Source organism: Amblyraja radiata, chromosome 14 (genome assembly GCF_010909765.2).
Source record: "Amblyraja radiata isolate CabotCenter1 chromosome 14, sAmbRad1.1.pri, whole genome shotgun sequence".
In the NCBI taxonomy this organism is placed as follows: Eukaryota; Metazoa; Chordata; class Chondrichthyes; order Rajiformes; family Rajidae; genus Amblyraja; species Amblyraja radiata.
The window spans coordinates 33,247,366-33,274,460 of record NC_045969.1 but is presented as its reverse complement, the minus strand read 5'-3'; the positions used below and the strand labels follow the sequence as shown (position 1 = coordinate 33,274,460).

General features: G+C 42.1%; 1 protein-coding gene across 9 annotated transcripts in view; it reads right to left on the bottom strand.

The window, feature by feature from the left end:
- cask (calcium/calmodulin dependent serine protein kinase) overlaps nt 1–19,854 on the bottom strand; it is a 249,197-nt gene extending 229,343 nt beyond the window's left edge. For 4 of the 9 annotated variants that reach the window (XM_033033060.1, XM_033033062.1, XM_033033063.1 and 1 more), the window contains exon 1: nt 19,244–19,852. In XM_033033060.1, the coding sequence (XP_032888951.1) occupies nt 19,244–19,302 (59 nt within the window). In that variant the 5' untranslated portion in view covers nt 19,303–19,852. Of the gene's footprint in view, nt 1–19,243 lie in introns of all 9 variants that reach the window. The other 5 variants (XM_033033059.1, XM_033033065.1, XM_033033066.1 and 2 more) reach the window with 3 other exon arrangements.
- Between the last annotated feature and the right edge of the window lie 7,241 nt (nt 19,855–27,095).

Genomic DNA, 27,095 nt, shown 5'->3' with positions numbered 1-27,095 from the left:
TTATAACATTGTTTATAGAGTACTATGTTTACATATTCTGTTGTGCTACTGCAAGTAAGGATTTCATTGTTCTAACTGGGACGTGAGAGAATAAAACACTCTTGACTCGCGTCGCTCATGTGTGGGAAAGAACTAGTGTACGGGTGATCGGTTGTCGGCGTGGACTCGGTGGGCTGAAGGGCCTGTTTCCACGCTACATCTTTAAATTAAACTAAAAACACTAAAACCAGAGGAAATGTAAAGAAGGGTTTCTACCCAAAACGTCACCCAATTTCTTCTATCCAGAGATGCTGGCTGCTCCATGGAGTTCCCCTGCACAATTAAAGCATGGAATAGTCTTCACCCTACCATAGGTACCCAACCAGACGCAACTAAATTTAAGGTAGCTCTTTTTTCCCCCAAGAACCCTTTTTTGCTTAAGTCCAAGTCAAGAGTCAAGAGAGTTTTATTGTCATGTGTCCCATATAGGGCAATGAAATTCTTGCTTGCTGCAGCACAACAGAATATGTAAACATAATACAGAACAGAGATAAAAGTTCAGTGTGTCTATATACACAATAAATAAACAGATAAAATGCAATAGGCTGTTATTTTTCAGAGTTTGGAGTTTGGTGGTGGTGGGTCCACTCCCGTTTAAATTCCATTTCGAATATTTTTGGAGGACCAGGAAACCAAGAAGCAAGAGTTACTCCAGGGAGTTACTCCAGCTCCAGGGAATGATTCTGCATTAGTTTTCAGCGGCCGCGGCGAGGCGGCGACCGGACAACAATGGCGGCCAGATCGGGCACAATGCAAAGGGAGGGAGAAAGTGGCCGACGCCGACCAGTGCGCATGTGTGGGGCGGCACATGCACAACCACTGATGTGCTGGCTGTGGCTGTGCGCATGTGGAGGGGGAGGATGTCTTTAATACCAATAAAGGAAGTATATCAAATATCCTTGTGGTGCCACAATACTAGATTTGGAACATGGAGTCTTTCTATTCACATCCCTTCACTGATTACAAGAAACCTTCACACACTTCAAAAGAATAAATTGAAATATCGCTTCTATATATACAGTTTAAATTGTGCTATTTGCATAATAGATTTAATTTACCTTTACTACTTTGAATTTTACGCCTTAAGACATTTCTGGAAACACTAATGTTTTTTTTAGTTTTGCACCTTACTCTTTTCACATCATATATCCAACCAGTGCATCCTAAAACTTTATCTTAACCCTAATACGTTTACCCTGTGATCTCACATCAGAGCCCCAGTTTCAGCGAAACCGTTAAACTTGCTTGGTTCACTGGAGTTATAATACTGTGTAACATCTGAAAACGTGAATTGTGAGGTAAGAATAACATACAATAGTTCAAAAAAAAAAAATTTGCCAGTCCAGTGCAACCAAATTATAGTTGGGTTAGAGTTGTATTTCAATTTTGTTTCTGCACTCGCGTAAAATATTCTACATGGGTTGGAAATTATTCATTTTTAAATAATGTTTGTCAAATATGGGTAAAGTAAGAATGTAATTAGTTGTGGATTGCTATGGGAAAAATCACCACTGATTTGGTGAGCCCAATAGGCTGTATTCATGCCTTGTTCCATTGCCGCCACTCCAGATGTAAGCTCACTTCAATTTCAGGGTCATCAAGCTATGCTATGCAGATTTAATTTGCATCTGTGCATATTCAGAGTTCACGGAAGCATGAAAGACTTATTATCTGCAAAGTAAAGATCCTTCACCACCAGTCTCCACAGCACCAGACTAGCCCTTGACAATAACAGTCAAGAGGCTGGAAAACATGGGATTACCTCTCAGCAAAGGCAACATCAATGTTGAAATCCACCATAGTCTCCAGCAATTCGGCACAGCTTTTGCCCTTTGGAGGATAAGCAAATCCGAAGATGAAGACACATGCTGCACTCCTGTATGCTTCAGAAACATGCATTACCTACAGTAGGCAACCCACAGTAATGGCAAGGTACCACTAATGTCGTCACTGCAAAGCTTTCCCGGCAGTACAAGTGAATCGATGTTTGCATGCTGCCCCAGGCCCACACCCACAGCATCAAAGTACCAAAAAGTATCAGTACGCTGCTATAAACAGGCCGTATCATTTGCATGGCTGACATCAGAAACCTGAAACAAATGCTCTAATCTCCATCACAGCAAGGAATTGCCAAGAGCAAAGAGAAAGTGATTCAGGGTTTTTCCTCACAGCCTCCTTGAAAATAATATTGCATATGAGAATCCCTGATCTATCACCAATCAAAATGGAGAGAAACAGCTGGGATGCAATGCGAACTAATCTTTTTCAGAAGCACATATAAGGCCAGCAAAACAAGATTGTAGCATTTTTCAATGTATCACGCGCCCATCTCTTTAACTCCCTCCTGCAGAACTAGTGACAACGTGTGAGGATCTTACACTGGCCTCATCAGTCATTTCAGAATGCAATTAAGATGAAGCGTCTTAAACATAAGATGCAGCAGAATGCAATTAAGATGAAGCGATCTCAAACATTAGATGCGGCACGGTTGCACAGGGGTAGAATTGCTGCCTTACAACGCTTGCAGCGCCGGATACCCGGGTTCAATCCCAACTACAGGTGCTGTCTGTACGGAGTTTGTACGTTCTCCCACATTCCAAAGATGTACAGATTTGTAGGTTAATTGGCTTAGCGTTTAAGTGTAAATTGTCCCTAGTGTGTTTGTGTGTGTAGTGGCTTAGTGTTTAAGTGTGTTTGTGTGTGTAGTGGCTTAGTGTTTAAGTGTGTTTGTGTGTGTAGTGGCTTAGTGTTTAAGTGCGTTTGTGTGTGTAGTGGCTTAGTGTTTAAGTGTGTTTGTGTGTGTAGTGGCTTAGTGTTTAAGTGTGTGAGTGTGTGAGCGCGTGTGTGGATTACTGGTCAGTGCGGACTCGGTGGGCCGAAGGGTCAGTTTCCGTGCTGTATCTCTAAACTAAACAAAGGACCTATTTCTCTTTTGAGAATTAGTGCTGGACATGCAAGTTTTTTCTTGCATTTTCCATTTTATTTCAAAGTGCAAAGAATTGGAACAGAAGTCATCGTTGACTCCAAGAGATAGCCTTAAACAAAGATCTGTGCTGTGCATGGCTTTTTTTGGTAAAACCCGACTTAGAACTTTCCACTAAGGTGTCAGAGGTTATGGGGAGAAGGCAGGAGAATGGGGTTAGGAGGGAGAGATAGATCACCCACGATTGAATGGCAGAGTAGACTTGGTGGGTCCTAATTAAATCCATAATTACTGTTGAATAGACCCTGATAGAAGCAGATGAGAGGTGGAGGAAGAATTAGGCAGATGGAAATAGATGGGGGGAGGGTGGAGAGAGGCTAGTAAGCAATAACTGGAACTAGGCAGGCAAGGGATGGTTACAGACATCCCCATATGGACAATAGGTGCAGGAGTAGGCCATTCGGTCCTTTGAGCCAGCACCACCATCCGGGCTGATCAGCCACAATCAGTACCCCATTCCTGCCTTCTCCCCATATCCCCTGACTCCGCTATCTTTAAGAGCCTTATCTAGCTCTCTCTTGAACGTATCCAGAGAACCGGCCTCCACCGCCCTCCGAGGCAGAGAATTCCACAGACTCACAACTCTGCGTGAAAATGTGTTTCCTCATCTCCATTCTAAATGGCTTACCCTTTATTCTTAAACTGTGGCTCCTGGTTCTGGAGTCCCCCAACATCGGGCACATGTTTCCTGCCTCTAGCGTGTCCAAACACTTAATAATCTTATACGTTTCAATTAAATCCCCTCTCATCCTTCTAAATTCCTGAGTATACAAGCCCAGCCGCTCCATTCTCTCAGCATATGACAGTCCCGGCATCCCGGGAATTAACCTTGTGAACCTACACTGCACTCCCTCTATAGCAAGAATGTCCTTCCTCAAATTTGGAGACCAAAACTGCACACAATACCCCAGGTGTGGTCTCACTAGGCCCATGTACAACTGCAGGAGGACCTCTTTGCTCCTATACTCAACTCCTCTTGTTATGAAGGCCAACATGCCATTCGCTTTCTTCACTGCCTGCTGTACCTGCATGCTTACTTTCATTGACTGATGAACAAGGATCCCCAGATCCCTGTACATCCCCTTTTCCCAACTTGACACCATTTAGATAATAATCTGCCTTCCTGTTTTTGTTACCAAAGTGGATAACCTCACATTGATCCACATTAAACTGCATCTGCCATGCATCTGTCCACTCACCCAACCTATCCAAGCACCCTGCATTCTCATAGCCTCCTCACAGTTCACATTGCCACCCAGTGCAAATTTGCTAATGTTACTTTAAATCATTGATGTTTACTGGAGCGTGGGGAGTGAATGGGAAAGGTGAGCAGAGGGAGATGAACTCTAGGTGAAGAGCCATCCGAGTTATAGGCAAATAGAACAAGGTGGGGTGGGCTATAAATCAAGGTTCCATGGGGGGAGGAGTTGGGAAGGGTCCATAGAGTATGAATTACCTGAAATTAGAACATTCAATGTTCATACTATTGGGTTATAGACTGTCTAAACAGAATGTAAGATGCTATTATTCTAATTTGCATTTAGCCACATTGTGCCAATGGAGAAGGCAGAGGAAAGGCAGACCACAATGGGAACGGGAAGAGGTCATGGCCACTGCAGATAGAGTACAGGTATTCTGCAAAAAGGTTGCCAAGACTTAGATTGATCTTGTCAATGTTGAGGACTCCCACATTGTGAGCACCAAATGTAATAGATCAGGTCAGACAAGATGCACATAAATCTGTACCTCACCTGTTTATGTCCCTGGTGGTGGCATGGAAGGTGGCATTGAGACAAGTACCTCCTACAATTGCAGGGGAAGGCACCAGAGATCTGGAGGGGTGTGTGGAAGTCACAGAGAGACTAGTCACTGCAGAAAGCAGCAAAGGTGTGTGGTAGGGGAGAAGAGGGAAAGATGTAGCTTGCAGTGGGATCTCATTGGAGCTGGTGGAAGTGACAACGTATGATATGTTGAATGGTGAATATGCTGTCGAGGTGAAAGGCAAGGAGCAGGGAAACTCATCTGTCTTCTGTCTGGAGAGTGGTTGAGAACAGATGTGGAAGGTATGCATGTGCGGGCTTCATCAACTACAGCAGAGAGGAAGCAATGTTACCTGAAGGAGCAGGTTACTTCAGAAGTCCTAGAGCGGAAAGCCTCATCTTGCAGTGAAAATTGGGAAACTGAGAGAAAGGGATGGCGTCTTTACAGGTGATCTGATGGAAGGAGATATAGTCACGGTTTTATATGCCGGAGTCCATATGATTATAGCAGATGCAAGTGAATAGTTTGTCTCGTGATGGAGACAGAGATTCATAAAAGGAAGAAATGTCAGAATTGCTCCATTAGCATGGTACGGGCAGTGAATTTTCCAATTTCAGGTAGCTTACATTCAGTGTTCATTTCCCACTCCCACTAGTCTACCTGGGATCTCTCTCAGTATCTTCACCTTCTCCCTTCTTTTCTCCCTCACCTACCTTGATACTGTAGCATATTAACCTCCCCCATCTGGCTCCATCTGTTCATCACCACATACCTATCCATGATGGTTTCTTCTTCTTTGGATTACTGTTCCTATCCCCTCCCACACCCCATCATCCCTCCCAGATCTATTTCCACATAAACCCTACCAGCCTCTGTCCCAACATTCCCTGCCTGCCTGATAATCCTCATATCTTCCACTCCACCTCTTCATCTGGTTCCACCCATCAGCCTCTGCCTTAACCCTCTTTCTCACTTCTATTCTATTAGCTATCTTCCCTCTACACTCTATCGTGATGCAGGGTCTTGACCAGAAATATTGAGCATCCATTTGCCTCCACAGATGCTGCTTGACACACCAAGTTATTATAGCAATAAGATATTTGAATCAGATCTGGTAGCTCAGAACTAAACATTTATGAGGTATTTAGGGCAACACGAGCTGAAGTGCAGTAAATACCACCACAATCTGTAACCTCGGAATGAATATATCAACAAAGCACGCTGAACTGATAACAAGACTCACCACGTATCCCTCAAAATGAATTACCACATTGACCAAGGTTCAACATACAGATGCCGCGCATACATCCTAAGTAAAAGCAGTTTTAACAGCCAGAGCTAAGAAATTCCACAACCAATCGCCTAGCACACCTGACACGAAGACAATCAGTTAGTTTGAGAAGATGGCTCCAAGACCATTCCCATACACAACCATTAGAAAAATGGTACATTCAGGCAAAAGACATTTGCAGCTTTCAACATGATATTTTCGGCTTTGAGATCGTCACCATCTCAGAACTCAGTCTTAGCCTACAAGGCCACCAATCAGCTATTCTGATTCAATGCACATTTAGAAATGCATTTGGGTACCAAAGGCAGCAAAGGTGATCGAACCGGACAACATCCAATGGTGTGTATTGTAATGCTGATGAAATGTACTCTGAAACTAGCCTTGCCTCCAGCCAAGGTATTCAAGTACAGGTGCACAACCTTTTATCCGAAAGCCTTGGGACCAGACACTTTTCGTAATTCGGAATTTGTCGGTCTTCGGAATGGAAATTTTTTAGCGTAGATTTTAATGGCTGGCTCAGTGGTAGAGTGCTCGGCTCATATCCGCAAGGTCGCGAGTTTGCGCCTTGATCCCGGCAGTTCCTCGGTCGCGAGTTTGAGTCTTCAATGTAGTTTTTTCTTGCAGAATAAATGTCTGTATGAAATGCAGTGTTTTGAATGAATTCCTGAATTTATAAATGTGACCGCAGCATTGAATCACCTCTCGCACTCATGTCACCCTAGCGGGGCTACATGCCCTTAGGGGACATTTTCACACTCTTATATCCGTGTGCAGCAGAGGCGACGTGCGTTTGGCGCCAAACGTGAGCTTTGGTGTGCAGACGACATCCTGGGAAAAATGTCCGGTTTCTTCCAGGTAGGCGATATACCCTCCACTTCTCTTTTATGAAGGGGATTTAGTTCCCCTTTCTTCCAGGACCGACCGGAGGTTCCGCTGTCACCTCTGCGGGCCACCCTCGGTGAACGCTCACTCAACTTTGTCTTGGGATTCCTACTCTCCCGCGCAATGTACCCTCACCTTCTCTTTTATGAATGGGGATTTAGTTCCCCTTTCTTCGAGGACCGACCAGAGGTTCCGCTGTCACCTCTGCGGGCCGCCCTCGGTGAACGTCCTGTCTCCCTGTCCCTGGGATAGCAGGCAGCGATCAAACAGCACAATACCCCCCTCCCCCTCCAACTCCAGAGGAATCCGCTCCCCGATGGGCCGCTACGGCGACAAGTGGCTGTTCGCCCACAGCCCGAGCTGCGCGACCCCAAGAACAAGACGTACCTTGCACACCATCAGCTTCTGCCCATACGGGGAGCGTGTTCCTCTGGAGTTGGAGCGGGGCTGGACTGGAGTTGCTGATCTGGGATCTCCGTGCTTGCAATGGGCCTGGGGGTCGGTGTCCCGATGAGGGGGCTGTGGGCGAACTGCCACTTGTCGCCGTAGCGGCCCATCGGGGAGCGGCTTCTGGTGGTCCTGATGTCTCCGGCCAGTTTGCAGTTTTCCTCTGGAGTTGGAACGGGGCTGGGCTGCTGCTGGCTGTGGGTCTCTGGGATCTCCGTGCTTGCAGTGGGCCTGGGGGTCGGTGTCCCGTTGGTCCTGACGTCTCCGGTGACTGGCACCGACCTGCTAGCATCGCCGACATGAAGACAGTGCATAGCCCCCGCGCCGGTGCAATGGGCGGGGAGCTGGAGAGGGGAGGGAAGGGGTCACACACATGGCCGGGAAACAGAGGGGTGTAGGTGGGTTGAAACTGAAGGCAGCGACAATCTGCTGCTGCTGCCTGCCCGCTGAGTTAAAAAGTTCCCACGCAAGACTCACGATACACTGTGTATCGTGCTACCGTGGGAACTTTTTAACTCAGCGGGCAGGCAGCAGCATATTGTCAATTATTAACCCTCCCGCGCAATATACCCACACCTTCTCTTTTATGAATGGGGATTTAGTTCCCCTTTCTTCGAGGACCGACCGGAGGTTTCGCTGTCACCTCTGCGGGCCGCCCTCGGTGAACGTTTTCAAGGACCTTTCTTCAAGGACCGAAAAAATGTCCGCTATTCGGAGGTTTTCGTTATTTGGATCTTCGGATAAAAGGTTGTGCACCTGTAGTTTTAATACTACATTTACTCCAAAACATGGAAAACAGCCCAGGCTACAGTCTGAAAAAAAGACAAGGCCAATCTGGTCAATTACAGCCTCATCATTGCATTCAGGATCAAAGCAATGGAAAGTGTTCTTAGCACCGCTACAAAGAGTTACTTACTGAGTTGCAGAATGATGCATATTATAGGTCTCACCAGACTCACTTGGTTCCAGGTCTCCCCACAGCCTTGATCCAAAATGGAGAAAAGAGCAGATTTCTTTTTAAAAAAAGCAAATAAACTGTCTTGACATCAAGGCAGTGTTTGAACAAATTTGGCTGGAGTAATTTCAAGTATATCAGAAGATGATTGTGGTTATAGGAGTACATTCATTTCAGCACAAAGACCATGCAGTGGGAGTTCCTTAAGGCAGTGGTTTTGGCCCAAACGTTTTCAGCTGCTTCATCGATGGCCACCATCTATGAAAGTGATTTTGTTTTGTGGGGGTGAGGGCGTGCAGGAATTTAGGAATCTGTTCACCGAGAATTTCTATGATGTTTGGCTATAATATTTTACATTTCTTGTAAAATAAAGCAGCCATGCCTGTATGTAAAATAAAGCAGCCATACCTGGACACTATTCAGGCCTGGGCTGATAAGTGAAACTAATAGGCAAACCCAAGTTATGGGGAAAGAGGATTGTGCTCCTGGAAATGGGTCCACACAGCGATACTTTACATTGTGAAGTCAGATCAATTACAGGAGCATCAAAAAAAATACGTTGAAAATTTTATTTACTTACTTTTTCTCCCCACATGAAATTCCGTAAGAGCAAATTTTATTCCACATTTCAAATTTTTGGGTAGTGATTTGTGAACTGTGTAAAGGCCAATTTCCATTACCCAAACGGTTGTAACAAAGGGGTCTGTAATATCCATGCCACATTCCAGGTGTCAATGAGGATAGCATCTTTGATGCTGGCCAAGTGACATTTTATGTCAAATTGATCAGGAAGATGCCTATAGAATCCAATGGAAAGAGGCAAGCAGTTTCAAAAGCGAGCTCAGAAAAAGAATCAAAATGCTCAGGAAAAGAATAAAAAATAATCAGTCAAATGGGTACTTTGACTAAGTGCTGCACATAATTAGTGCTCTAGTTCTTAGAACATTTTAGTTTATACAAGGAAATAATGTAGACTTGGAACAAATATTTTATGCTCATCTTCACAGTACATGAATCTAAAACCATGCAATAATAGTAGAAATGCTGAAAATAAATAATAAGGAAGAAATTAAGAATAATTAGAGAAAAGACATAACGTTACTAAAGAACAAGTCTTCAAAATACAATGGCCTGTGTTCCTGGAGCCAAACGAATTGGCTGCGGATTATCTATCAAAATCCACTAGATTCACTACTGGTAAGTTCCAGTGGTTGGAAAACAGCCAATGTAACATCTCCATGTGAGGAAAAAAGGGACATGGAAAGCAGGAAACTGCAAGCTAACTCATCTATCACTGGGAAAATACTGGAATCTGTTCTTAAGAAGAACTTAAAATATAATCAAATATAGCCAACGTGATTTTGTAATGCCACATTTGAACAATTCAATTTGTTGGGCTTGTACTGAGCAGGAACGATTAAAATAAGGAAACAGAATGTGTATTTAGATTCACAGAAAGCAGCTGATAAGTTGCCAAAGTTTGTTGCACAAAGAGCTCATGGCATTGAAGTTAATGTTAGCATGGATAAAGGATTGGCAATGTAAATTTTTTTTTTTTTTTTTTTTTTTTAAAATGGGTTTAGATAAATGATCAATTTTCTATTTAGCAAGCTGTAACGAGTGAGGATTCCACAAGGAAAATCGCTGGAACATCAACTACATACAATCTGCATGAAAGGCTTAAGATAAAAAGAATGAGCATTTTGTAGCCAAACTGGCCAGCTACAACAAACCGTGAGGACACAATCTGAAAAAAGGATACAGATAGGATAAAAGTTTAGCAGATAGTGTATAATGTGGAAATAGCAGGTCATTACATTGGTATGATAAAAAAAATCAAATAGTATATAGAGTGAGACCAGAACCTACTGCTAAACAGAGGGATCTGGGTAACCTTGTTCATAAAACAAATGTTAGCACACAGGTGAAGCAAATAAATGGGAATTCAAATATAACATTGGCCTTTATTGCAAAGAGGACGTTAAGTAAAGAGTCCCATATTGTAATTGCACAGGACATTGCAAGCCATACTGGCATGACAAATAAAGTTCTGGCCATTTTATGAAGGTACATACTTGGTTTGAAAGCAGTTCAGAGAAAGTTCATGGGGTTAATTCCCAGGATGTTGAGATTGCCTTGCTGCTCTGACGATTGAGCAGGCTGGAGCTTAGAAGAATGATAAGTGATCTTATTGAAATAAGATTCCAAAGGGACTTGACAAGATGGCATCCAGAATTAGGACAGAATACAGTTGGGAGAGAAACTTCTTTCACAGGTCTTTAAACCTTTGCATTTTTACCCAAAAAGGTATAGAAACTGAAACATTTAATACAGTGAAAGCAGAGACAGAAATATTTTGGATCAATGGAAACGGTTATGGAGAACAGATAGTAACATAGGAAACATTGGAAAAATAGGCACAGGAGGTGGCCATTTGGCCCTTTGAGCCAGCAGCGACATTCAATATGATCATGGCCGTTCGTGCTTTTCCACCCATATCCCTTGATTCCTTTAGCCCCAAGAGCTAAATCTAACTCACTCTTGAAAACATCCAGTGAATTGGCCTCCACTGCCTTCTGTGGCAGAGAATTCCACAGATTCACAACTCTCTGGGTGAATAAGTTTCTCATCTCAATCCTAAATGGCCTATCCCTTATTCTTAAACTGTGGCCCCTGGTTCTGGACTACCCCGACATCGGGAACATTTTTCCTGTTCAATTCTTTAAGAATTTTATATGTTTCTACAAGATGCCCTCTCATCCTTCTAAATTCCAGTGAATACAAGCCCAGTCGACCCATTCTTTCATCATATGTCAGTCCTGCCATTCCAGGAATTAACCCAGTGAACCTACGCTGCACTCCCTCAATAGCAATAATGTCCTTCCTCAAATTAGGAGACCAAAATTGCACACAATACTCCAGGTGCGGTCTCACCAGGGCCCTGTACAACTGCAGTAGGACCTCCTTGCTCCTAAACTGAAATCCTCTCGCAATGAAGGCCAACATGCAATTAGTTTTCTTCACTGCCTGCTGTACCTGCATGTTTACTTTCAGTGACTGATGTACAAGCACACCCAGGTCCCGTTGCACCTCCCCTGTTCCTAATTTAACACAATTCAGATAATGTGTAGGAAAGAATTGCAGGTGCTGGTTTAAATCGAAGGCAGACACAAAATGCTGGAGTAACTCAGCGGGACAGGCAGCATCACTGGAGAGAAGGAATGGGTAATGTTTCGGATCGAGACACTTCTTCAGAATGATGTCAGGGGGGTGGACAGGACAGAGATAGAATGTAGTCAGAGACAGTAAGACTGGTGGGAGAAATAGGGAGGGGGAGGGGGATGGAGAGAGAGGGAAAGCAAGGGCTGTTGGAAGTTAAAGTCAATGTTCATACCACAGTAAGCTACCCATGCGAAATATGAGGTGCTTTTCCTCCAAGTTGCGCTGGGCCTCGCTCTGACAATGAAAGAGGCCCAGGACAGAAAGGTCAGATTGGGAATGGTAGGGGGAGTTAAAGTGCTGAGTAACTGGGAGATCACGTAGGTTAAGGCGGACTGAGCCTGCTGAGTTACTCCAGCATTTTGTGTCCACCATTTCAGATAATAATCTGCCTTCCTGTCCTTGCCACCAAGGTGGATAACCTTACATTTATCCACATTATACTGCATCTGCTCACTCACCCAATCTATCTAAATCACCCTGCAGCCTCATAGCATCCTCATCGCAGCTCGTACTGCCATCCAGCTTTGTGTCATCCGCAAACTTGGAGATGTCACATTTAATTCCCTCGTCAAAATTGTTAATATACAGTGCCCGCCATAATGTTTGGGACAAAGACCCATCATTTATTTATTTGCCTCTGTACTCCACAATTTGGGATTTGTAATAGAGAAAAAAAAAATCACATGTGGTTAGAGTGCAAAAGAATTTAAGTTAATAGATGATTGTGAAGCTTACTCTTAAGTAACTAATAAGAGTTTTGTTAAATCTCAATCACGGATCTCCTCTCATTTTAATCATTTTTCCTAACTGCTTCTGTGGCCTCTCAAATCCTTGTTTCACTCAAAGGGATTCCTCCTGGGATTGAAACAGTGCCCTCCATAATGTTTTGGACAAGACCCATCATTTATTTATTTGGACCTGTACTCCACAATTTGAGATTTTTTATAGGAAAAAAAAATCACATATGGTTAAAGTGCACATTGTCAGATTTTAATAAAGGCCATTTTTAAACATTTTGGTTTTACCATGTAGAAATTAAGCAGTGTTTATACATAGTCCCCCCATTTCAGGGCACCATAATGTTTGGGATACAGCAATGTCATGTAAATGAAAGTAGTCATGTTTAGTATTTTGTTGCATATCCTTTGCATGCAATGACTGCTTGAAGTCTGCGATTCATGGACATCACCAGTTGCTGGGTGTCTTCTCTGGTGATGCTCTGCCAGGCCTATATTGCAGCCATCTTTAACTTATGCTTGTTATGGGGGCTTCAGTTTTCTCTTCAGCATATAAAAGGCATGCTCAATTGGGTTCAGATCGGGTGATTGACTTGGCCACTCAAGAATAGACAATTTTTTAGCTTTGAAAAACTCCTTTGTTGCTTTAGCAGTATGTTTGGGATCATTGTCTTGCTGTAGAATGAACCGCTGGCCAATGTGTTTTGAGGCATTTATTTGAACTTGAGCAGATAGGATGTGTCTATACACTTCAGAATTCATAATGTTACTACCATCAGTTGTATCATCAATGAAGATAAGTGAGCCAGTACCTTCAACAGCCATACATGCCCAGGCCATAACACCCCCACCACCGTGTTTCACAGATGAGGTGGTATGCTTTGGATCTTGGACAGTTTCTTCTCTCCTCCATACTTTGCTCTTGCCATCACTCTGATATAAATTAATCTTCATCTCATCTGTCCACAAGACCTTTTTGCAGAACTTTTAAGTACTCCTTGGCAAACTGTAACCTGGCCATCCTATTTTTGCAGCTAACCAGTGGGTTGCATCTTGCAGTGTAGCCTCTGTATGTGTGTTCATGAAGTCTTCTGCGGACAGTGGGCATTGACAAATCCACACCCGACCCCTGAAGAGTGATTCTGATCTGTCGGACAGGTGTTTGGGGACTTTTCTTTATTATAGAGGGAATTCTTCTGTCATCAGCTGCGGAGGTCTTCCTTGGCCTGCCAGTCCCTTTGCGATTAGTAAGCTCACCAGTGCTCTCTTTCTTCATAATGATGTTCCAAACAGTTGATTTTGGTAAGCCTAAGGTTTGGCTGATGTCTCTAACAGTTTTATTCTTGTTTCTCAGTCGCATAATGGCTTCTTTGACGTTTGCACAACCTTGGTCCTCATGTTGATAAACAGCAATAAAAGTTTCCAAAGGTGATGGAAGGACTGGAGGAAAGACTATGGGCTGAGAGTTCTCTAATACCTGCATTTAGGAGGCATTTAAACACACCTGAGCAATTACAAACACCTGTGAAGCCATGTGTCCCAAACATTATGGTGCCCTCAAATGGGGGAACTGTGTAAAAACACATCTGTAATTTCTACATGGTGAAACCAAAATGTGTAAAAATACTCTTTAATAAAATCTGACAATGTGCACTCTAACCACATGTGATTTTTTTCTATTGCAAATCTCAAATTGTGGAGTACAGAGGCAATGATGGGTTTTTGTCCCAAACATTATGCAGCGCACTGTATATTGTAAATAACTGGGGTCCCAGCACAGAGCCTTGCGGCACCACACTAGTCACTGCCAACCATTCTGAAAAGGACCCGTTAATTCCGACTCTTTGCTTCTTTTCGGCTAACCAGCTCTCTATCCATGTCAATACCCTTCCCCAATACTATGTGCTCTAATGTTGCACTCTAATCTCGTGTGGGACCTTGTCAAAGGCTTTTTGAAAGTCCCGATACACCACATCCACTGGCTCTCCCTTACCCATTCTACTTGTTACATCCTCAAAAAATTCCAGAAGATTAGTCGATCATGATTTCCCATGGAGCAGAGGCTTATCAGATCAGCGGGATATTATTAAATGCCAAAAAAACACATGCCCTGCTCTTAGGCTGTTAAATGACAATATATCAGCCATGATTAAAATGCTTGCTGTTGATACTGAAGGAGCACTTTGGTTCATAGAGAGAATAAATTATATATGTAGAGGAACTGATGGCGTTTGGCATGGAAATCCACTGATCTCAAATTGGATAATCAAGGTGACTTCCAGGAAGCTTATCCTTGTTAGCCAATGTGTAGAATGGAAGAGCAAAGATCACAGACTATGTAATTGCTATTTAGACCACAGAATATAGTGTACATTTCAGATCATCATATTAAAGGAAGGATGTGGCAACACAAGAGCAGGTGAATAGTTTTACAAGGATGTTTTAGTTACTCCATCCAGACCACAATACCACTTCCTTTGGCAAGTCAATCTGAAGATGGGACATGCCACACTCACACCAGTGATGAAAGAACATAGAATGAAGGCTGAAAGGTACAACCCTGTCTGTGACCAGATATACAGGTAGTTCTGCCGTAACACAAATTGGATATAATGCATGATGAAATAGAGAATACTATTTGCATTATGAGCAGTGAACCGGGGTTATAACACAAGTTCGGTCAGAAACGAGAGAATCATTTAAATATTACTTGAAAGTTGACAACAGAAAAAAGCTGTCTTGGATTTAAAAGATTTTAGAAAATTCCCAGTAGTAATCAAGACACCATTGTCTCATAAGGATATAGCTGCAACTTTAACAGTGGGGTAGCCAGTGAAATGACAGGTAATCACTTTAATTGACATTTGTGCAACAAGACTATTTGAAATAAAGTAACATATTTAATTTTGTATTATTAGCTTAAGAAAAATAAACCGGTCACTGTTGACAATACTATATATTTATTTTAATCCTGCATGGAAAAATAACTTGTATTGAGAGTCTGAAACTCTCTGGCCCCTGACCCCCTTTCTCCCATTGACGCTAATGTCTTTATAACACGATTTTCTATCGCACAAGGTTTCTTAGAAATGCATCTATCACGCTATAGTAGAATTATCTGTATTGGCTATTAGGGAAATTTTTAGCCAAAACCAACGTCAATTTCCCCTTTTTTCTATTTCACAGAAGTGCAATAAGATATTTTTTAACCACTCGAATGCTGGGGCTAAGCCTTGTTATACCTGCTTTTGCAGCAATGCCACAGTGTCTCAACCTAGATTGTTGTGCTCAATTCTCTGGAATGTGATTTGTACCTACAATTTTCAGAACGAGTACATTGCCAACAACAAATTTTAAATTGTAATCTAGAAAGATGTATGTCTCACATAAAATTAAACAGTTGTGCACAATTCAGTCTTTCCAGTAAGCAATGGAGTCTGTCTTTTCCCCAATTGTTCCACCACCACTGAAAACATAAAGGTTCGACTTTCCAAATTCAAAACCCAAGCGGACAGAAAAGCAGCCAAATAGTGAAAATCTCATTGTCCACCACCCAAAAATTGCCCAGTTGCCAAGAGAAGGCTTTGTGCTAATCATTTTGTGGCACATGGGGTTTCCATGACCCATGTGTAGACCTGACGTAGAACAATACTGTTTAGTGTTGAAATGTTTGTTGCTTTCTAATTAATCAGCATGTCATGTCTTGCTTCCCAGCTTCCAAATGCAAACTTTGCTCTAAATGCAAAATGTTGGGGATTCAAAAAAATTCAGGGAGGGAACATCAAAACTTAATGCATGCAATGCTCAAAGTGCGGTTACTGATGATGGTACAATGGAAGTGCAAGATACATAAGTTTATATATTGCGGATTTTGCTTGGAGATTGTAGCAAGACTACAGAAGTTAAATTAATTTTAAAATACCCCAAACACCATTCATACTTGTACTCGTATAAAAATGCAATAAAACTGATTAATGCATTGTCACTTATACCTAGTACTCAATTTATATCACCACTGACAAAGCAAAATTATAAAGCAAACACTTGGCAGTAAATGTGATCACTACCGTGCTAAATGACCTCCTTGTACTGTAATCACTCGGATTTTATATAGAAAAAAAAAAATCACACGTGGTTAATGTGCACATTGTCAGATTTTAATAAAGGCCATTTTTATGCATTTTGGTTTCACCATGTAGAAATTACAGCAGTGTTTATACAGTCCCCCCATTTCAGGGCACCATAATGTTGGGACACAGCAATGTCATGTAAATGAAAGTAGTCTTGTTTAGTATTTTGCTTCATATCCTTTGCATGCAATGACTGCTTGAAGTCTGCGATTCATGGACATCACCAGTTGCTGGGTATCTTCTCTGGTGATGCTCTGCCAGGCCTGTATTGCAGCCATCTTTAGCTTATGCTTGCTTTGGGGGCTAGTCCCCTTCAATTATCTCTTCAGCATATAAAAGGCATGCTCAATTGGGTTCAGATCAGCTGATTGACTTAGTTGCTCAAGAATTTACCATTTTTTAACTTTGTAAAACTCCTTTGTTGCTTTCGCAGTATGTTTGAGATCACTGTCTTGCTGTAGAATGAACAGCTGGCCAATGAGTTTTGAGTGTTTGAACTTGAGCAGATAGGATGTGTCTATACACTTCAGAATTCATTATACTACTACCATCAGCAGTTGTATCATCAATGAAGATAAGTGAGCCAGTACCTTCAGCAGCCATACATGCCCAGGCCATAACACCCCCGTGTTTCACAGATGAGGTGGTATGCTTTGGATCTTGGGCAGTTCCTTCTCTTCCTCCATACTTTGGTCTTGCCATCACTCTGATATAAGTTAATCTTCATCTCATCTGTCCACAAGACCTTTTTCCAGAATTGTGGTTGCTCTTTTAAGTAGTCGGCAAACTGTAACCTGGTCATCCTATTTTTGCAGTTAAATGGTCGTTTGCATCTTGCAGTGTAGCCTCTGTATTTCTGTTCATGAAGTCTCCTCGAACAGTGGTCATTGACAAATCCACACCTGACTCCTCAAGAGTGGTTCTGATCTGCCGGACAGGTGTTTGGGGATTTTTCTTTATAATAGAGAGTATTCTATCATCAGCTGTGGAGGTCTTCCTCGGCTTGCCAGTCCCTTTGCGAATAGTAAGCTCACCAATGCTCTCTTTCTTCTTAATGTTGTTCCAAACAGTTGATTTTGGTAAGCCTAAGGTTTGGTTGATGTCTCTAACAGTTTTATTCTTATTCCTCAGTCTCATAATGGCTTCTTTGACTTTCATTGGTACAACTTTGGTCCTCATGTTGATAAACAGCTATAAAAGTTTCCAAAGGTGATGGAAAGACTGGAGGAAAGACTAGTGCGGAGGGCTCTCTTATACCTGCATTAAGGAGGCAATTAAACACATCTGAGCAATTACAAATGCCTGTGAAGCCATGTGCCCCAAACATTATGGCGCCTTGAAATGAGGGGTCTATGTATAAACACAGCTGTAATTTCTACATGGTGAAACCAAAATGTATAAAAATGGCCTTTATCTGACAATGCGCACTTTAACCACATGTGATTTTTTTCTATTACATATCTCAAATTGTGGTGTACAGAGGCATAAATAAATGATGGGTCTTTGTCCCAAACATCATGGAGGGCACTGTATCTGGGACATTACATTTGTCTAAGGACGTTACAATAGTGACGATAAGTATTTAATTGATTGTCCTTTGTGGTGATGTGAAATCAAAAGGCATACACATCTCTTATTCTTATCATTTCATAGGAACACAAAACTATTCCTGATATCATTACAACTTGTTAAGACATGACCATCATTAAAAAAATGTACATTATTAACATGGTACTGCCTGAACTATACAGAATTCTCTTTTCAAAATGGAGTTTTAAAACTACTAGCACAAATCAAAACTAATGCCACATTTCAAATTGGAAACCAGATAGGATTACGTGATACAATGTCAACTTAAATCTTGTACATTAATTACTCTTAAATGTTATGACAACTGAAAGCCATATCTTCCAACAATACGGTAAATATGTCCCACAGAACCTAATGAAATTAGAAACCAATTCCAACCAATGGGGCATAAAAGTAAATATCTCTCGACAAGGTTCAAAATACAAGCTAAATGAGATCCAAAATGCATATTTTCAGTAGTAATGCACAAACTCCATGATCGAGAATATAAATAGTTCAACCCATCCTGCAAGGCAATATCAGCTTGAACATTTCTTTGAAACAATTAAAGTTTTCTGGTGCATCATAAACATTATTGTACTATAATATAAACGTAGTTTTAGAACTACTCCTTCACTAGTTGGCTTTCTATCATCACAAGGAAGAGGAATCTCAAAATCGGTTTATGAAAATGGTATGGTCCATTTTAAGCTATCAAAACTGTATTTTTGAACCATATTATAAATGTCATATATTAATGTAAGAAACGTCACTGCAAAATTCTAGCTTTTCCGACAGAGAATCAATGTTATTCTTATTATTGTCTAGAGAAATAAATTTGATACACCACGCCTTCCAAAGAAAGCACAGTATTATTCAATGTGAAAAAACTACATCGAGTCATTGCAGGTTTTCAATTGTATAATTCGTTCAAATTTCAGTTATTGAACAAGTAAACATAACCGTCTACATCGGCAGGTCTACCTCATTAAATATCGTTCAAATACAAACACCGATTTGTTTATGATAGCAAAGCTTAGATTTATAAATTTTGTTTAAATTCAGAATTGTTTTAGTGGGCATTTTAAAAGAGATATTTTCACCCTGTAATCCATTGAAAACAGACGGAGGCCTGTCTTGTAAATCCACAAATGAAACATAACGCAAGATATCACAATGCAAGTAAGGCTTTATTTCTACTTTAACATATATTTAAAAGACACTTACTTGCCAATCACTTCACACAGCTCATACACATCTTCAAACAGGACGTCGTCGTCAGCCATGGTCGATAATTAAAATTCAGAAATTCAAGAATAAAAATTCAAAGTTAAAAACTCTCCAATCGGGGCGAAAATTAACACAACTGTTCCCGTGTAGATCGGATGCACATCAGAAACAATACTAATTTTCAGCCGCCGATGAAACCGATTTGTAGTGAAGCAAGCTGATGGGCTCCGCTATCCTTCTCACGACCCCACCTTCTCTTCCTTACTGGCTTAAAACCCTGATAATCCACAGTCCAAGGCTCCTTGTCTCGGGATGTTGCTGCTCCCACGAAGCCCAGGCCGAGCCTGGGGGATTATTTGCATAGAGGCGAGGATTTTTTTTTTCAATCTTTCACAGCCGCCGTTATTTCGACCATTTTACCGCTTGCCCCCGCCGTGTGCTGCGGTGTCGGCCCGCCCCCTTTCGGTATCCTGCTCACTTCAACTCCGCACTCAGGAGGCGGCGGCAGCGATGGAGATCCAGTCGGCGGCGGTGCTTCGTCGAGCCGGAAACCACCAATCACCGCTCGCTCACTAGCTGGCCGCACTCCGGATGCGTCAGCACACCGCGAACAGCCAGAGGCGCCTCTGCGCCTGCGTCGCGGCGGAGCGGAGCCCTGCCCTTCACGGGTTGTCAGTACGCATGCGTCCCAGTGGCAGACCTGCTCCTCTGGTATCTTTGGACCTGCCCTTCGGGGACAAGCAGCGCGCATGCGTTGACTGGGATTCCTGCTGTACCCAAAGATCCATATAGCTCCGCTATAAGATCTTTGGCTGTACCTGCCTTCAGTACGTGGTTGCCGCACAAGAGGCAATGATCTCAATATTATTCTCCCAAATTGAAACAGTTGGTTGCGTCACCTAATGCAGTCGCGAGTAAAACATATTTATATTGCATCTTTATACGATAAGGTGTTTCTTGTGATCCATGGCAAGAGAAATTTGACATTTGAAGCACAAAATTAGACTAACAAAGTTTATGTTTAAGAAGGAACTGCAGATGCTGGAAAATCGAAGGTAGACAGAAATGCTGGAGAAACTCAGCGGGCGAGGCAGCATCGATGGAGCGAAAGAAATAGGCCACGTTTCGGGTCGAGACCCTAGACCCGAAACGTTGCCTATTTCCTTCGCTCCATTGATGCTGCCTCACCTGCTGAGTTTCTCCAGCATTTTTGCCTAACAGAGTTTATGTTTGTTATTGACACGTGAATAGCTTTGTTTTGCATGGTGTCCAATCAGATAATACTAGACATAAATACAATCGAGTCAAACTCAAGAGTGCAGAATGTAATTCTCAGCATTGTAGTTCAATGTCCACAATGGACTTGAGGTGAATTGGACAGTACCCTGGTTTTTGGGGTAGAGGTGAATCAGACAGTACTACCGAGACTGAACAGAAACAGGCTTTTAGGGCCACCTTGCTCGCTCAGGCCATTAAATACTCTACCTACCTGCAGTATTCCCATTTCCCAACCTTTGCCTTGTAGCTTTCTATGCCACAGTGTTTCAAGCGAACATCTAAATACTTAATAAATGCTTGGCTCCACCATCTTCGTAGTCAGTTTTCCAAATTGCAACCATCCTCTTGATTAAAAGAAAATGGCTTCAAATCCCTTCTACATCTCCGACCGCCTGAAACCTATGCAATCGAGTCATAGATTGCAATGCTAATGGGAAAATGTAGAATAGATCACTGTTAGCTGGGAGAATGTAACAACAAAGCAAACAGATAAAATGTAGTTGGAGACAGTCAGACTGGTCAGAGAACTGGGAAGGGGGAGGGATGGAGAGAGAGGGAAAGCAAGAGTTACTTGAAGTTAGTGAAGAGTCAAGAGAGTCAAGCGTGTTTTATTGTCATACAATATGTCCCAAATAGAACAATGAAATTATTACGAAATTGAATGAAATTCTGAAGTCTATGTTCATACCGCTGGTGTGTAAACTGCCCAGGCAAAAAATATGCAGTGCAGTTCCTCCAATTTGCGCTGGGCCTCATTCTGACGGAATGGAGGAGGCCCAGGACATAGAAACATAGAAAATAGGTGCAGGAGTAGGCCATTCGGCCCTTCGAGCCTGCACCGCCATTTGATATGATCATGGCTGATCATCCAACTCAGTATCCCATCCCTGCCTTCTCTCCATACCCCCTGATCACTTTAGCCACAAGGGCCACATCTAACTCCCTCTTAAATATAGCCAATGAACTGGCCTCAACTACCTTCTGTGGCAGAGAATTCCACAGATTCACCACTCTCTGTGTAAAAAATGATTTTCTCATCTCGGTCCTAAAAGACTTCCCTCTTATCCTTAAACTGTGACCCTTAGTTCTGGACTTCCCCAACATCGGGAACAATCTTCCTGCATCTAGCCTGTCCAACCCCTTAAGAGTTTTGTAAGTTTCTATAAGATCCCCCCTCAATCTTCTAAATTCTAGCGTGTACAAGCCGAGTCTATCCAGTCTTTCTTCATATGAAAGTCCTGCCATCCCAGGAATCAGTCTGGTGAACCTTCTCTGTACTCCCTCTATGGCAAGAATGTCTTTCCTCAGATTAGGAGACCAAAACTGTACGCAATACTCCAGGTGTGGTCTCACCAAGACCCTGTACAACTGCAGTAGAACCTCCCTGCCCTTATACTCAAATCCTTTTGCTATGAATGCTAACATACCATTTGCTTTCTTCACTGCCTGCTGCACCTGCATTCCTACTTTCAATGACTGGTGTACCATGACACCCAGGCCCCGTTGCATTTCCCCTTTTCCTAATCGGCCACCATTCAGATAATAGTCTACTTTCATGTTTTTGCCACCAAATTGAATAACCTCACATTTATCCACATTATACTGCATCTGTCATGCATTTGCCCACTCACCCAACCTATCCAAGTCACCTTGCAGCCTCCTAGCATCCTCCTCACAGCTAACACTGCCCCCCAGCTTCGTGTCATCCGCAAACTTGGAGATGTTGCATTCAATTCCCTCATCCAGATCATTAATATATATTGTAAATAGCTGGGGTCCCAGCACTGAGCCTTGCGGTACCCCACTGGTCAGTGCCTGCCATTCTGAAAATGACCCGTTTACTCCTACTCTTTGCTTCCTGTCTGCCAGCCAATCCTCTATCCACATCAATACTGAACCCCCAATACCGTGTGCTTTAAGTTTGCATACTAATCTCTTATGTGGGACCTTGTCGAAAGCCTTCTGAAAGTCCAGATATAACACATCCACTGGTTCTCCCTTATCCACTCTACTAGTTACATCCTCGAAAAATTCTATAAGATTCGTCAGACATGATTTACCTTTCATAAATCCATGCTGACTTTTGTCCAATGAATTCACCACTTTCCAAATGTGCTGCTATCCCATCTTTAATAACTGACTCCAGAATTTTCCTCACCACCGATGTTAGACTAACTGGTCTGTAATTCCCCGTTTTCTCTCGCCCTCCCTTTTTAAAAAGTGGGGTTACATTAGCTACCCTCCAGTCCTCAGGAACTACTCCAGAATCTAAAGAGTTTTGAAAAATTATCACTAATGCATCCACTATTTCTGCGGCTACTTCCTTAAGTACTCTGGGATGCAACTTATCTGGCCCTGGGGATTTATCGGCCTTTAATCCATTCAATTTACCTAACACCACTTCCCGGCTAACCTGGATTTCACTCAGTTCCTACATCTCATTGAACCACCGGTCCCTTGCTATTTCCGGCAGATTATTTATGTCTTCCTTAGTGAAGACAGAACCAAAGTAGTTATTCAATTGGTCTGCCATGTCCTTGTTCCCCATGATCAATTCGCCTGTTTCTGACTGCAAGGGACCTACATTTGTCTTAACTAATCTTTTCCTCTTCACATATCTATAAAAACGTTTGCAGTCAGTTTTTATGTTCCCTGCCAGTTTTCTTTCATAATTTATTTTCCCTTTCCTAATTAAGCCTTTTGTCCTCCTCTGCTGGACTGAATTTCTCCCAGTCCTCTGGTAGGCTGCTTTTTCTGGCTAATTTGTATGCTTCATCTTTTGTTTTGATACTATCCCTGATTTCCCTTGTTATCCATGGATGCACTACCTTCCCTGATTTATTCTTTTGCCAAACTGGGATGAACAATTGTTGTAATTCATCCATGCAGTTTTTAAATGCCTTCCATTGCATATCCACCGTCAACCCTTTAAGAATCATTTGCCAGTCTATCTTGGCCAATTCACGTCTCATACCCTCAAAGTCACCTTTCTTTAAGTTCAGGACCCTTGTTTCTGAATTAACAATGTCACTCTCCATCCTAATGAAGAACTCAACCATATTATGGTCACTCTTGCCCAAGGGGCCATGCACAACAAGACTGCTAACTAACCCTTCCTCATTACTCAATACCCAGTCTAGAATAGTCTGCTCTCTCATTGGTTCCTCTACATGTTGGTTTAGAAAACTATCCCACATACATTCCAAGAAAGATAGGTCAGTGTGGGAATGGGAGGGGGAGTTAAAATGTTGAGCAACAGGGAGATCAGGTAGGTTCAGGCGGACTGAGTGGAGGTGTTCAGCGAAACGATCTCCGAGCCTGTGCTTGGTCTGGCCGATATAAAGGAGTCCACACCTGGAACAGCAGATACAGTAGATGAGGTTGGAGTAGGTGCAAATGAACTTCTGCCTCACCTGAAAAGATCATAGATGGAGCCCTCACTATTCCTCGATATCCAGCATCTCCGCTCTTGCTCCCCCTCCCCCCAGTCCACTATACCAGCCCCAGAAAATTCAACATACTTGAAATGGTGCGAAGAAGAGTTATCAACTGTTACTGTCCTATTTGTGACCAAAAGGAATGGAGCCAAAAATCATGCATCTGACATCGTCTCTTAGCCATCACACTATCACCATTGGTCTTGTAAGATATGAAATATCTTTCATGCACATTTACATAACAATGATTACTCTTCCACAGTCCAATTCTATATGGCCATCGTTGAGTCTGTCCTCACCTTCTCCATCATGGTCTGGTTTGGCTCAGCCACCAAGCACGACATCTGGTGGCTGCAGCAAATCGTCCGATCAGCTGATAAGGTTATTGGCTGCAACCTTCCCATCATTGACGAACTGTACACTGCAAGGGCCAGGAAGTGAGCGGGTAAGATCATCTCTGACCCCTATCACCCGGCCACAAACTCTTTGAATCACTTCCCTCTGGAAGGCGACTCCGGACTATCAAAGTTGCCACAGCCAGACATAAAAACAGCTTTTTTCCACGAGTAGTAGCTCTACTCAATAACCAAAAATCTGTAGCCTCCTTTTGCTCTGATATTTTATTTAATTCACATGTTTAATCAACAATGTTTTATTATTAATGTTTTATGTGTCATTCCTAACTGTCACTGTATGTCATGTTGTCACTCGTGGGCGGAACACCAAGGCAAATTCCTTGTATGTGAATACTTGGCCAATAAACTTATTCATTCATTCATTCATTCATTCATTCATTCATTCATCCATTATTGGACTTCAATGCAATTCAATGTGAAGGAAGAATTTTGGAACACTTCTGAGGTTAGTGCAGTGTGTTCAAATCCCAGTTAACAGTATTTTCCAAATCTATATTATTTATTACTTTCAGACTATGTTTTGGCTGGATAGACTCGGCTTGTACTCGCTAGAATTTAGAAGATTGAGGGGGGATCTTATAGAAACTTACAAAATTCTTAGGGGGTTGGACAGGCTAGATGCAGGAAGATTGTTCCCGATGTTGGGGAAGTCCTGGACAAGGGGTCGCAGTTTAAGGATAAAGGGGAAATCCTTTAGGACCGAGATGAGATAAACATTTTTCACACGGAGAGTGGTGAGTCTCTGGAACTCTCTGCCACAGAAGGTAGTTGAGGCCAGTTCATTGGCTATATTTAAGAGGGAGTTAGATGTGGCCCTTGTGGCTAAAGGGATCAGGGAGTATGGAGAGAAGGCAGGTACAGGATACTGAGTTGGATGATCAGCCATGATCATATTGAATGGCGGTGCAGGCTCGAAGGGCCGAATGGCCTACTCCTGCACCTATTTTCTATGTTTCTATGTTTTCTTTTCAGTCTTCTAGAAACAAATATATAAATAAAAACAAATATAACCAAATATATAATTTCTCTCAGATTAGAAAAGCTTGCCATCATAAATATACATTCCCCTTTGTGATTCACATCCAAGTTTCCTGAGGAGTAGTTATCTTTCTATACTTTTGATTTTCACTTCATCAATGATGCACTCCTCACAACGCCCATCATTTCTATAGCAGTTAACTTCCCTTAGAGGGGATTCATTATAGGAAAATAAAGCTAACGTTGAACTTTAGGCTGTCAAAAATATCAATCAATAACATAGCCTAAAAGGATTGATGATGTTCTTATCCACTAATCTTGTAAGAGTACCAGCCACCCTTTAGTTATAACAGCCAGCTCAGTAAAAATATGAACTGTTCTAAAACAAATAAATTGTTAAGATAGCTTTAAAAGTTAGTAGAAGAGTAGAGATTTTCAAATAAATTTGACGTGTCACTGTCAATCTGATTTCTCTTTAAAATATATATGTAACAACCAAATTATTTTGGGAGGTCTTTGACCTGAAATATAATCTCTCTCCACACATACTGCCTGATTTGTGGACTGATTTTTGAATTTTCTGTTCTTGGTTGCATCAATCGGGTCCTTTTAGGAAGTCTTTCTTTTAAAATACACGCACACAAACAAACAAACAAACATACACACAACAATAAAGCTTCAATAACTCAGTGGGACAGGCAGCATCTCTGGAGGCAGGCAGCATCTCTGGAGAGAAGGAATGGGTGATGTTTCAGGTTGAGACACTTCTTCAGACTGATGTCAGGGGATCTGACTCTCAGTGGACCTGACATCAGTCTGAAGAAGGGTCTCGACCCAAAACGTCACCCATTCCTTCTCTCCAGAGATGCTGTCTGTCCCGCAGAGTTACTCCAGCATTTTGTGTTTACCTTCGATTTAAACCAGCTTCTGCAGTTCTTTCCTACACAATAAAGCTTCAATGTCAGAAGCCATACTTCACATCTTTGAAATAAGAAATGAATATAAGGAATCAATTTTAACATGCAAGAGAATAACGACTAGGCAAATATTGGGTTGGGAAAATGTAAAAAGTTTATAACATTCATCATATGAACCTAGGCAAATGCAAACATTTGAATTAGGGGCAGGAATGGCCACTTGTCCCTCAGGCCATTCAATTAGATTATAGCTGATCTGGTTACATAATGTCCACTCTGCATACCTGTCTACTTACAGTAAACTTTCATCCCTTTGCTTATAGTATCAATTATATATTTACCTCCACCTTATAAATATTCCGAAACCCTGCTACCCCAACCCTATGAGGAAGAGTTCCAATAATTCACAATCCCAGGAAGAAAACCCCCCCATCTACATGAAACAATGATCCTTGGTTTTAGATTCTCCCACAAGAAGGAACAATTTTTACTTTTAGGATTGTACTGTATATGATTCAATCAAGTCACCCTTCACTATTCTAAACTCCAGCTGATGCGTCTAAAGGCTTTGTAATCTCCTTATATGTACCTTTCCCAACTTACTTTCCTTCCTATCTTTATGTTATCACTAAATTTAGCAACTGAGCCTTCATCCAAATCATTTATATATATTGTGAAAGGTTGAGGCTCCAGCATCAATCCTGCATTGCACTAGTTACTACATCTTGCCCACTAGAAGAAGACCTGGTTATGCCCAACCTCTGCATCTTGCTCGTGAAGCAACCTTCTATCTACAGTATACCATTATGTTGCCTGCCAAAAT